General features: G+C 48.7%; 1 protein-coding gene across 1 annotated transcript in view; it reads right to left on the reverse strand.

Moving 5' to 3' along the window:
* KIF15 (kinesin family member 15) overlaps positions 1-12428 on the reverse strand; it is a 90735-nt gene that overhangs the window by 19684 nt on the left and 58623 nt on the right. Inside the window, exons 18-24 of the mRNA XM_066585129.1 lie at positions 8596-8703; positions 8080-8185; positions 6342-6507; positions 3973-4123; positions 2099-2184; positions 1911-1989; positions 1701-1787 (exon numbers count right to left, since the gene is read on the reverse strand). Coding sequence (XP_066441226.1) covers positions 1701-1787; positions 1911-1989; positions 2099-2184; positions 3973-4123; positions 6342-6507; positions 8080-8185; positions 8596-8703 — 783 coding nt within the window. The remainder of the gene's footprint in view (positions 1-1700; positions 1788-1910; positions 1990-2098; positions 2185-3972; positions 4124-6341; positions 6508-8079; positions 8186-8595; positions 8704-12428) is intronic.

Consider the following 12428-nt stretch of genomic DNA (forward strand, 5'->3'; position numbering starts at 1 on the left):
GCCCGTGTGAAAGAGGCCCAAAATTTAGAAAATCTTCAGAGAAAACCTTGACCATACACAATATACACGTCGCCTAAATAGCACGCTGCAGTGTTTATGGGAGACATCTTTTTCTACAAAGTAACAAGACATGAAAGAGGTTCCCAACACAATTGTATCCATTATTAAAATCGGATTCATTTGGCAGCGAGAAGCATGGTTTGGGCGCTGCAAAGCTCTCGTCTACTCTAAGAGGAGATGCCGCTCGGCTTTGGGCTGAAAAACCTCCTGGTGCTAGACCAGCTGCTGGGATCTGCTGTCTGACAGCATAGACGGCTGTGAGTGTTCGGCCATGTTCACTCGTGGTGGGTAATCAGTGGCGGCTAATCCACACTAAATAGTATGGATTTTGACGCAAATTTCACCCCTTGATTTGAAGAAGTGAAATTCACGGTGAAAATTTGCAGCATAAATTCACATGCTACGGATCTGAAATCTGCTGCGCTGGTGAACTTACGCTGCCGATTTTCTCTACAGTGTGTGGAAGGGAATTCTAAAATCCCATCCACAATGCTTGTACTGTAAACGGTATGGAAAAGCCTCAGCATTTCCAACTCCTGTGAACATACCCCTAGGCTATGTACAGGCAACTGTGTATGGATTCTGGCTTGGCTTTCAATTCCCAGTCATTGTTACAAGGCTTGTATAAAGAGTCTAACACTGACCTGCAGGAATCTGCCTTCCAATAGGTGGCGCTGCAGAGGTATAAAATCCATCTCCCTTATTTCCAGGCAACTGCTGTAATGGCTAGTGGTATCTCAAACAATTCTGCTCTTTAACCCTTTCCAATCCACTGTCTGACGTCTGAAGACATTCTGATTGAAGGCTGTACAGCTCCGATGTCGGAAGACGTCCAGCAGGGTATTCTTACTGTATATTACTGGCTGCTCTGTTGTCGGGAGGCCTCTCCAGCATGTCACATACCGCAGTACTGGCTCTAGCCAGCAGATGGCACCATTGTATAATGGCAGAAAGTGAAAGCCCCCTAGGAAACCCTGAATCCAAAATTGGATTGCAAAGGGTTAAACAAAAGCTGCACTGACAAGCAAAATTAACAGAAGCCAGAAACATCCTTGCTTTGATATTAAAAAGGACGACTCATGGAAGGCTCTGTTCTCACTTCTGTAATAGCGTTTAAAGCAAACGTCAAGGTGGTTCCTGCGTTTAACTTACGCTTCTCTTACACGGGACGATAACAGTCTCAACGACTGCACAAGTGCTGAGTCATCGCTAAGGTCATTGTCGCTCATGCAGAGTGTTTAGACAGAAAGACTTATCGCTGCATCGCAGGCTTCTCGCTTCACCTTCTATGTGAAGCGCTGAGTGGGCAGCATTTACGCAGAACGAAAATCCCGATATCCAGCGATAGTATTTATGCTGACTGAAAGTCAGGGTAATGACAAGTGAACAAATAGCGAGCGATTGTTCTGTATTTACACGGCACGATTATCGCTCAGATCCATTCGTTTGAACAATTTTGAGCGATAATCCTTACGTGTAAACGGGCCATAACCCTATAATGCTGCCGGATGGGGTTCTATCGAAGTGGCAAACGTTGTGCTGCATGCTGCTGCTATCACAAGTGATGGAAATTCCAAGAGTCAGTTCAAGGGCAGGTGAAATCAAAATACTGCAGGTAGACTTGGGTGTAGATACTATACCTTATCTGAGGAACACTTCCTCTCCAGTTCATGGATCGACTCTCTGGAAGAGGTTAGACCAAGTTCGAGTGTTTGAAGTTCGACAACCTAAAACGGGAACACATTGTATTTGATCATCCGTGGTTTTTGATGCATTAAACAGACCGTTATATATTCCTTATGGAGAAAGACAACACATTTAGCACCAGCAGGACAAGAGTCAGATGATACCTGCAGTTCACATTTGGTCAGCAGCTCCGAGCATTGCTTCTTCAGATCCACGTTCTCCTCCAGAACCTTCACAAGTTCTCTACAGAGACAATCATTGACAGGTCTATCACCGGAAGTGTTGCCGTAAAATACCATCGCGGTGTGTGGTGTGCAGATTTTACTACATCATTGGGTAATGTGTCACCTACTTTGATTTGTTCTCCTTGTCCTCCTCCAGCTGACATTTCAGGTTTTGTCTGTGCTCTTTTTCAGTTTCCAAAAGTTCCAGAAGATTCTGTCAAATAAAAAAAAATGCCGCTTTGCATGAAACGGGGGAAATTTAATGCAGTTTAAAAGGATCACTAACTTTTCGCACAACTTACGCTTATGTAAGAGTCAATGTGATAACTAGCAAGAGTACAAATCACTTTACCTAAATCTATGTTTTTGTGTAGTAAAATACCTAGGTGCTGACTACTGGGGGACTCATTTGCCATCCACTGACTGATGTCAAATGATACCCATCTCTAGTTACAAAGAGAAGAGCGAGAACAGGAAACGAAGGAGGGTCACTCATACTGCCCAAAGTAGTCTATAAAAAGGAGTTGGAGCAATATTCACAAAGGCAATAGGAATGGTTTACAGTATTATTCCTATAACATTTCTCTAGTGTCGTCCATCATGATATATTGTGTGCGTGTTACAGACAGTAAAGGAGCACAGTATATAGAGGCAATGTAACAGCAGGCTCCTCCCATCAGTTCAGAGAGCACTGAAAATTAGATACAGAGACCACAGAGGGGAAAATGCTGATAAGTGTAGGATAGAAGCCATAATGCCCAGAAATTGTGTTCTTCCTCATGTACACACACAGCAGCTAATTCTAAAGTCATTTGTACAGTTAGTCACGCTTTAAAGTGTTCCACAATTCTGCGCTGATTAAATCCATCATCAGTACTTGCGGGGCCCAAGGTTCTAGATTTTTATAGAATAGCCCGTTCCCTTTTACCTAACCATACAGTTAAAAAGGTTGTGCCAAGTTATAACATTATCCCCTATGCACAAGTTCCTGATAGCCCCCACATGAATGTAAGAACAGACGACACGCATGCGCACCGCCACTACTTTCATTTCAATGGGAGTCAGAAATTGCTAAGTGTATAAATCCATAAGTAACAAAAAATAAATGGAATAGTAATTTCCCCATAAGGTTTGTCAGTCTGCAGGATTTCTGTGGGAATCCACTAAAACACGGCTGTTCCCAATCCCTATTTTTTTCTAAAAGAAAGCCGAGGCAGTGAGGCTTAGAGCCCTTTTACCCAGGAAGTTTAACTGGTCCTGTGCTTTCACACAGGAGCGAGGATCGCTCAGTGAATGAGGCTGAGCGGGCCACAGACCTCCCTTCACCGTAAACAGGCAGACGTTGATAGAGGAACGATTGCCAGTTTACAGGCAGCTCGCTGTATGATTTTTAGACCTGCATAAAGTGGCCAATTAACAAATTATCGTTAGTCGTTCAGCCGCTGCCGGCATTTACACTGAATGAATGTCGCTCAGATTCCCGCAATCCAGTGAGAATCTGATCATTTAGCGTAGAAGGGCCCATAATGTTCCCGGTCTCTTAGGGTGGTCATACACAGTAGATCTACATCCGCTGAGCCGTGGAATCGTCTAATAGTATGTCAGCCCGAGTACCTCCCTCCCCTCCGGTACATTTTGGATATCAACTACCCAAGCCATTTTTTGGGGCGATATAGGCAGATTTATTTCAGACAGAGTAGTGGGAAAAGACCCCTTTTACAGCCAGATGAAAGATTGCGAGAAGTACAGAAAGGGGGATGGCGCTGAGAACACGCTGAACAGAACTTTATATACATTTCTCTCGAATTTCATTGCAATGAGACGTAATAGGATCAATGGAGAGGGGGAGCGCAAGGGAGGAATTGTTGGGATGTATAAGGAAAGGTCTATGCATTTCTATAGGTTGTGTCCTACCACTATTGTTTGCCATAAGTCTTAGGATCTTACATCTGCTCAAGACCTATCACATGCCTTCATTGTGAGGGTCTTATATTGTTCTTACGCTAAGTTCGGCTTTCAGGGTGTCGTTCTCTCGTTTGCTATCATAAAGCTCCTGTTTCAGTTGGTCGGTCTCAAACTTCATCACTTCCTCTAGGTTGTCGTAAGCATCTTGAAGGGATCTCTTCTCCTCCAACAAGGCCTCATGTTCAAGCCTAATGTTTATGAAAAAAATAACGTTCATTAATATCAAATGCATCGATTAACACATCGCAAGTAAGAATCTTACATTTAGCAGCAATGTGAAAGCGGCGGAGAATTTCTGCACGATATTTTGGAAACATTTCACACTGAAATACATGGGGGATTTATTTGTACCTCCGGCGCCCAATGTGCCTATTATATAAAGGTGTAGCCTGCGTTCAGGGCAGATAGTGATCCTGAAAATTGATAGTATTGTAATGTATTTTTAAGGTGAAATGCATGACCAGATTGGTTTTAACACGGTAGTAAATTACGAAAACCGGGTATTGCTGCTGTCATCTATGAAGCGTTCCCAGAAAAGTATATGATTAGTGTACAAATCAAGTGCATCTAAGACAACAGTCAATGCCCAACACCCAAAAAGTAGCTCTACAATGTCGTGCACAGGCCGTACCAACGGCGGCTGATGAATAAAGTATCAAACAAGTAATTGTGAATAAGGATAAAACCAAGAAGGAAAAGATAGAAATCATTATGTGTAGAAAACGGTGAGCCCCTTGTGCTCAGGAAATGTGTGCCCGCTCGTAGGCACAAGGTGTGCTGGACGCTGAATACTTGTATAGTGACATCTATACTGCTGGGAGGACACCAGGTGAAACATGTATTACATGAAGTATTGCAATGGTATCCTTAGTGCCACGTAGGTAGGGTGGAAAGGATGCCACAAATGGCAAAATTATACGGTGCAGATCCTCGCATTGTGTGTAAGACAGTTGTTACCAGGTACTATGGGGCGCCGCTGTTTTGGTGCAACCTTCTTACGCATTTTCAGAAGAGCATAAAATATCGCAAAGTTAGGATCGAAATTGGAAATTCAAACAAACAGTAAGACTGCGTGACAAGGTGTGTGAGATACGCTGTCAGGCGCAGTACAATATCGCGGCCATACACTAGCTCACCGCAGTGACTCTTGCAGGGTTTTATGCATACGGCCCCGTGAGCCCGACCTCATAGTCACTACAAACGTGCTAGATTTTACACTTGCAGACTAATTAGACATAGTTAATCAAAGGTGTAATTTCATGGTGTTGCTGAGGTACAAAACACTAAAATCCCTGGTCAATACCACAATGTGTTGTACAGATTATAAATAAAGGTGACTAAGGCTTCATTAATATCACAGTTACAGGTTTCTGTATCGGGAGGGGTAACATCTCCCCTTAGGGAGAGCACCAAGAAGGTGTATGAGGAGACTTATAAGGCCATTTCATGCTCCTCTGGGTAATATGCAAATAAGGTACATGGAACAATGCCTCTGCAGTGCCACCTATTGGATAGAAGCTTCCTGCAAGGTCTGTAGAGCAATGATTGGGGATTAAAGACCAAGCCAGAATCCACACACAGACAGCGGTTTTGGGGGTGTTTGCCCCTCTTTAGAAGAGCAGTAGGATCTTGGCTTGGCTAGTAAGAGGCCTTTGATGTGGGTTGGGAAACGTATCATCACTCCTTAAGGAGAGCACCAAGAAGGTGAGTGAGATTTATAAAGCCATCCATGCTCCTCTGGGTAATATGCAAATAAGGAAGATGGAAGAATACTGCTGCAGAGGTTTCTGTTCCATCATGGGAGTAGAACAACAAAGCCCGTTCTGTCACAAAACAAACAAAAGGCACTGAACAGACTCCATTGACTTTCACAGGTCTGTCCAATTTTTCTTATGATTGTACAATTTCATAGATGAAATGCTGTCCTGTTTTGTCCTAGAGTCTAACGCACATCTGTAACAGAGGCTCCAAATGGACCCTTAGATGAGATGTGAACGAGCTCTTATGCTGTGTTCAGACTGCACGATTATCGTTACAGAAAACCCTCCAAAAACGCTCAAACAAGCGAAGCAGAGTAATATATGTCCAGTGTAAACGTGAGCCAACGACGGAAAGAGAATCGTGAGGTTTTCACTGGTCGTTCAGTTTCAGCCGACATGAGAATCAGCGTCGGCTCGCTCACTCGTCAGGCAGTTTAAACACGGATCGTTCACATAGGAATGTGGAACCCTGGATGACAAGTGGGAAACTGCATGCTTCTCAACGACACTTGTTTGCCCGAGAGTAGGCAAGAGGGTGATGTCACCAGCCTGCTCACTCGGGCAAACGAGAATCATCCCATGTAAAAGGGGCATTAGAGAAAGCGCTAGAGTACTTTATATACAACGACGACTCACTAGACAATACCTGACGTTATCCAGCTGCAGCTGAACATTAATGTGCCGGTCAGACAACTGGCTTATTTCTTTCTCTTGCTTCTCTTTGAACAGATTGTATTCCATCTTCACGGCACGCAGCTCGCGGTCTGCAGACTGAAGGACCACTCGCAGGTCATGGATTTCGCTCTTTAACACTGAAATTGAGCAACAAAATTAATATCCTCTAGACCCGTGATGGCGAACCTATGACACGCGTGTCAGCACTGACACGCGTGGCCATAGTCGCTGACACACGGACGGTCACCTCGTTAATGAATACCGGCAGGGGCCGTGACTCCCCTGCCGGTATTCATTAACCAGCACTACTAACCAGCGCTGATCCCGGAGCACACTGATGTCAGTGTGCACCAGGATCCTCCTCCCCGTCCCCCGACGTCTCCTACCTGTTGGTTCCGCGGGAGCGTCCGGGGGAGAAGGCGTCCTGCAACACACTGACGTCAGTGTGCGCGGGAGATCATCGCTGCTGGAGAGCGCAGGAGGAGCGGAACATCCAAGCATCCACAAGGTAAGTACATGGGTCGGGGGGAGTTCTGCTGTGAGAAGGCAGTCACCGCTGGGGGGGCCGCTGTGAGAAGGCAGTCACCGCTGGCGGGGCCGCTGTGAGAAGGCAGTCACCGCTGGGGGGGCCGCTGTGAGAAGGCAGTCACCGCTGGGGGGGCCGCTGTGAGAAGGCAGTCACCGCTGGGGGGGGGGGCGCTGTGAGAAGGCAGTCACCGCTGGGGGGGGGGGGGGGGGGGGCGCGCTGTAGGGGGCAGTCACCGCTGGGGGGGGGGGGGGGGGGGGCGCTGTAGTGGGCAGTCACCGCTGGGGGGGGGGGGGGGCGCTGTAGGGGGCAGTCACCGCTGGGGGGGGAAGGGGGGGCGCTGTAGGGGGCAGTCACCGCTGGGGGGGGCGCTGTAGGGGGCAGTCACCGCTGGGGGGGGGGGCGCTGTAGGGGGCAGTCACCGCTGGGGGGCGGCGCTGTAGGGGGCAGCGCTGTAGTAGGGAAGTCACCGCTGGGGGGGGGGGGGGGGGGGGGCGCGCTGTAGGGGGCAGTCACTGCTGGGCGGGGGCGCTGTAGGGGGCAGTCACCGCTGGGGGGGGGGAGGGGGCGCGCTGTAGGGGGCAGTCACCGCTGGGGGGGGGGGGGGCGGCGCTGTAGGGGGCAGCGCTGTAGTAGGGAAGTCACCGCTGGGGGGGGGGGGGGGGGGCGCTGTAGGGGGCAGTCACCGCTAGGGGGGGGGCGCTGTGAGAAGGCAGTCACCGCTGGGGGGGGGGGGGGCGCTGTAGGGGGCAGTCACCGCTGGGGGGGGGGCGCTGTAGGGGGCAAGTAATGCTGGGGGGCCGCTGTGGGGTGCGCTGTCGCTGCTGGGGGCTCATCATTACTAAGATAAGTGAGGTGGAGGCTGGGCGAGGCGAAGGCCTGTGTTATGGGTGTTTTTATTTTATTAAATACAGCTATACATTACAATTATACATATTTGTTATTTATACTATAAATATCGCAAATTTATGGATTTTTTTTCTCGAAGTAACACACCACCCAAGTTATGTTCGGTTTTTTGGCGAATTTTGACATACCGAGCTCAAATGGTTGCCCATCACTGCTCTAGACTATCAATATCTTTCCATAGCGATATAAAGTTGTTCTTCGCAGTCAGTTACCTGGTAAACCACGGAGACCACAAGGGTGGCCGGAGCAGTGAGAACACAACTACACAACTTACCGTCCTCGCTGCCCTTCGAGTCCTGCTGACGCTTTTCAAAGTCATTGATTTGTACAAGAAGCTCCTGCTGCTTTGTGTTCCAGGCCACCTTTTCGGAAGTAAAGAGCTGTTGGGACATGAAAAGAAAAGTGCATCAGGTGACCGTCACCAGCAGCAAATACATTGTAAAGCACACTAGACATTAGGACATCCCTTTATAGGTAAGCCAGACAACACGTCTCGGTGACCTTTGCCTGCAGCACATGGCACTCCTCCCCGGATCCCGGAATGGATCAATAAAAATCAGTGACTCGATTCACCGCATACATGGCGCACCTAACACGCTGTGTAATTATGCTGGTGGAAGGAGTCCTGTGGACACGTTCACACTGTGGAATTGGCCATGGAATTTTCAGCATGAATTCTGCCTCTATAACCTGCTGCAAAATCCACAGCTTTCATGCAGAAACGTTTGTGGTGAATTCCACCATGTCCACATACCCCAAGTCTTACCAATATAGTCGGACTTCACCTTACCTCTTGCATCTGTGCTGAATGATGTTCAATCTTATTTAGCTGTTGCTGGAGCTTCATGTTTTTACTCTCTTCTTCATCCAGTTTGGCTTGTAAAGTTGTAACTTGCTCCTGAAAAACAAAATAATCATCAAATCTAGCTGTCAGTTTAACAGGCTGCCGTAAGTGAGGGCAGCATCGCCTTAACAGGCTGCCGTAAGTGAGGGCAGCATCGCCTTAACAGGCTGCCGTAAGTGAGGGCAGCATCGCCTTAACAGGCTGCCGTAAGTGAGGGCAGCATCGCCTTAACAGGCTGCCGTAAGTGAGGGCAGCATCGCCTTAACAGGCTGCCGTAAGTGAGGGCAGCATCGCCTTAACAGGCTGCCGTAAGTGAGGGCAGCATCGCCTTAACAGGCTGCCGTAAGTGAGGGCAGCATCGCCTTAACAGGCTGCCGTAAGTGAGGGCAGCATCGCCTTAACAGGCTGCCGTAAGTGAGGGCAGCATCGCCTTAACAGGCTGCCGTAAGTGAGGGCAGCATCGCCTTAACAGGCTGCCGTAAGTGAGGGCAGCATCGCCTTAACAGGCTGCCGTAAGTGAGGGCAGCATCGCCTTAACAGGCTGCCGTAAGTGAGGGCAGCATCGCCTTAACAGGCTGCCGCAGAAGGCCTGAAGGACTATAGTCAGATCCCGGGGGGGGGGGGGGGGGGGGGGGGGGGGGGGGGGGAATTTCCTGATCCCCTTGTGCTCAGCAAGCACGAGATCAAAGAATGCCCTCAAAGCCACTACTTGGGCTTTGAGGGAATCTAGACTCAACCCTTATCCGGGCCTGCCTGGACGAAATGTAAAATTTTTTACGAATGTCTGATTGGATGTCCTGACCCATCCATTCTGAGAATTTTTTCCCGACTTTGGAATAAATCTTTTCCACCGAGGGCATAAGGCTCTCACAATTAGTGGAAACCCTATTAGATGATAGACCCTTTTCTAAGAATTTTACCCGTTCAAGATCCAGACTCTAAGCCTGAACTTGTGAACCTCCGGGTAGAGGAGAGGACCCTGCAGCAATAGGTCCAGTCTTGACAGAAGATGGAGAGGCTCTCCCACTGACAGATCTCAGGAGAGGAAACCAAGGTCTTTTGGACCAATAAGGCGCTACTAACGTTACTGACAGCCTTGGCCGCAGTAATTTTCTTAGGAGTAGCGGAATCAGGGGTCAAGGGGAAAAAGCGTAAGCTAAGTCCCAAACCCAGGGGTGAGAGGGGGCGCCCGTGCCTAAGGCTTGTTTCTCCGAGTCTCGGGAAAAGAGAAGACGGCAATTGGTATTTGCGCTTCACGCAAACAAAACTATTTCGGGTGCCCCCTATTTGTCCCGAGTAGGCTAAACACTTCGGGATGGAGTCCCCACTCTCCTGCGTCCACTTCCTTCCTGCTTAGAAAGCCCGCGACTGAATTCTCGGCTCCTTTTATACGGAAGGCCGACAGTAACTTAGTTGTGAGTTCCGCCCATTGAAGGAACCTTCCCGCCAAATGCTGAAGTAGAGGATTCCTGGTGGTACCCTGGTGGCGAATGAGTGGCACTGCCATCATGTTATCGGAAAAAATCCTCACATGCTTCATCCCTAAACGGTTTGCAGGCTACGTCGGGTTTCCCAAACCTCATTACGTTCTCTAATGTTAGATAACCTGGATCTCTCATGAGATTCCTATGTACCCTGTATATGGCCACCTTCAAAGGTGACCCCTCACCCTTTTGCGCTGGCATCAGTTATCGCGGGGTCCCCATTAAAAGGTTGTCTGAGGACAACCGCCAGCGGAGTGAGGATCTAGCCCTAGTGGAAATAGGGATTGTCCTGTCAAGGGAGGACTGACTTGTCCCCATTCTGGAGGATAAGTGTCTGGAGATCACCGCTGTGAAACTGGGCCCAGGGAACCACTCCAATGCATGAAGTCATTAGCCCCAGGATCTGCATTGCCTCTTATTGAAACTGTAGATTTTTTATATAGAGCAGAACATTCTCTAGAATGAGCTGTTTCCTTAGAGGAGGAAGGGACGAACATTGGAGACGAAAATCCAAAATGACTCCCTGGAATTTTTTCCTGGTGTCCGGATCCATGTTGGATTTCAAATCATTAATGATCTAGCTCAGACCCTTAGATAGCTGAAGCGTGGACCCCCAGTGTGACCTCAGAATAGTGAGGGGGATCTGCCACCAGCAGGAAACCATCTACTGAGCTATGCCCCCTTTCAGATGGGGAATAATGATAATCCCGTGATTGTGCAGAAAGGCTACCATTTCAATCACCCCTTTGGAGAAGATCCGTGAAGCAGAGGAGATTCCAAAGGGAAGGCGCCATTCTCAGCGCAAATTTAGGAACTTTTTGCGAGTTGACATAACTGGGGATGTGATAATACTCATCCTTTATGTCAATCGTAGCCATAACGTTATCCCTACCAATCAGGGGGGTTGTGGTTCTGATAGTCTCCATCGGTGGGAGCCATCTGGTTGGGAACGAGAAAGAGAGGGGAGTAAAACCCTTTCCCCCATTCCGTCTTAGGGATGGGGATAACTGCACCGATATCCAGCACGATTTGTTTACCCTTAAGTAGAGCCTGCTCTAGGGTTGGTGCCGGGATGACGGTCACGGTGGAACCGGAAGCCCGTACTTGGACCCAGGCCCACACAGTCCGAGGTTAAAATGAATCTATTTGGAGGGCGGGGTTCTAGCTCAAATCTTGTACCCCTCCGTCACCAGGCCTGCGCTTGTGGGATCGATTCCTGTCATTAGGATCGTTTCCCAGCGTGTGGAAGGCACCGTCAGTAGCTATGTTTCTCCAACTAGTGCACAAGTGAACTAATCTTCTGCGGGCATGTAGATGCAGGTTGAGGGACAACAGTAAGAGCCTTACCGCTTCCTCCGGTCTTTCCATTCCCCACTTATGTTGTAGACGAGGGACATGGAATTAAGGCGCTTTTTGCGGGGTCTGATGACTAGCCGCCCCGAAAGGGTAGGGTACACAACCTATTTTTGGAGGTCATGTCTCTTGACCACTACTTTACCCCTGAATGACGGCCGCAGTGGTGCCGGAAAGCCCGTCCTTGGACCCAGGCCCACGCAGTCCCCGGTTAGCTCCCAGATGAGGTACTTCCCACTGGGGCAACCGGGGCTGCCAGAAGAGATGCCGCCGCTCACCGGTAAGTCCTGGAACCTCCGGCATGGGACAGCATCGCTGGAGCTCTGCCGCTGCTGTCCTGGAGGGACAGGAAAAGCACTGCTGTTTGGTGGAGGGGCCTTTTATGTTCTGCCTCTTCCTGTCCCATCAGGTCAGCAGGTGAGCAACCTCCAGGTGTATGCTGTCATGATGTCAGAGGGAAATCACAGTTTCTGCAAACGCCTGTGTGACGGCCTTAAAGTGAATGCCGGCTCCAAAAACACTTTTTTAAAAATCTAAATAGTTTCAAAATTCTGTGAGGATCAATTCCATAATATTTGTTCACAGGGGATTTGAAGCTGTGGATGAGAACAAGAGGGCTCCGTCTGCTGTAAAGATAACCCGCTGGCTGCCTGCGGCCTCCACTAGAGAGCATTGGAGCTTACCGTCATCATCCATGGAGCTCACTAATACCACATGCAGGTAGCCAACATGTTATCTTTTAACCCCTTGGTGACATCCACAGTACATGAATGGCAGATACACACAGAGTAAATGAGATGAACTCAGGAGCTGAGCCCAAGCCATCTGTAGCAGATGCTGGACGTCTTATATAGCTGACAACCACCTACTGTGGTAGGGATGAGGAAGAGCTCAGATCCTGGACATTTAACCCTTCAGATGACATGGTCAATAGTTACGTGT

The sequence above is a fragment of the Eleutherodactylus coqui genome, chromosome 12, assembly GCF_035609145.1.
Source record: "Eleutherodactylus coqui strain aEleCoq1 chromosome 12, aEleCoq1.hap1, whole genome shotgun sequence".
Taxonomy (NCBI): domain Eukaryota; kingdom Metazoa; phylum Chordata; class Amphibia; order Anura; family Eleutherodactylidae; genus Eleutherodactylus; species Eleutherodactylus coqui.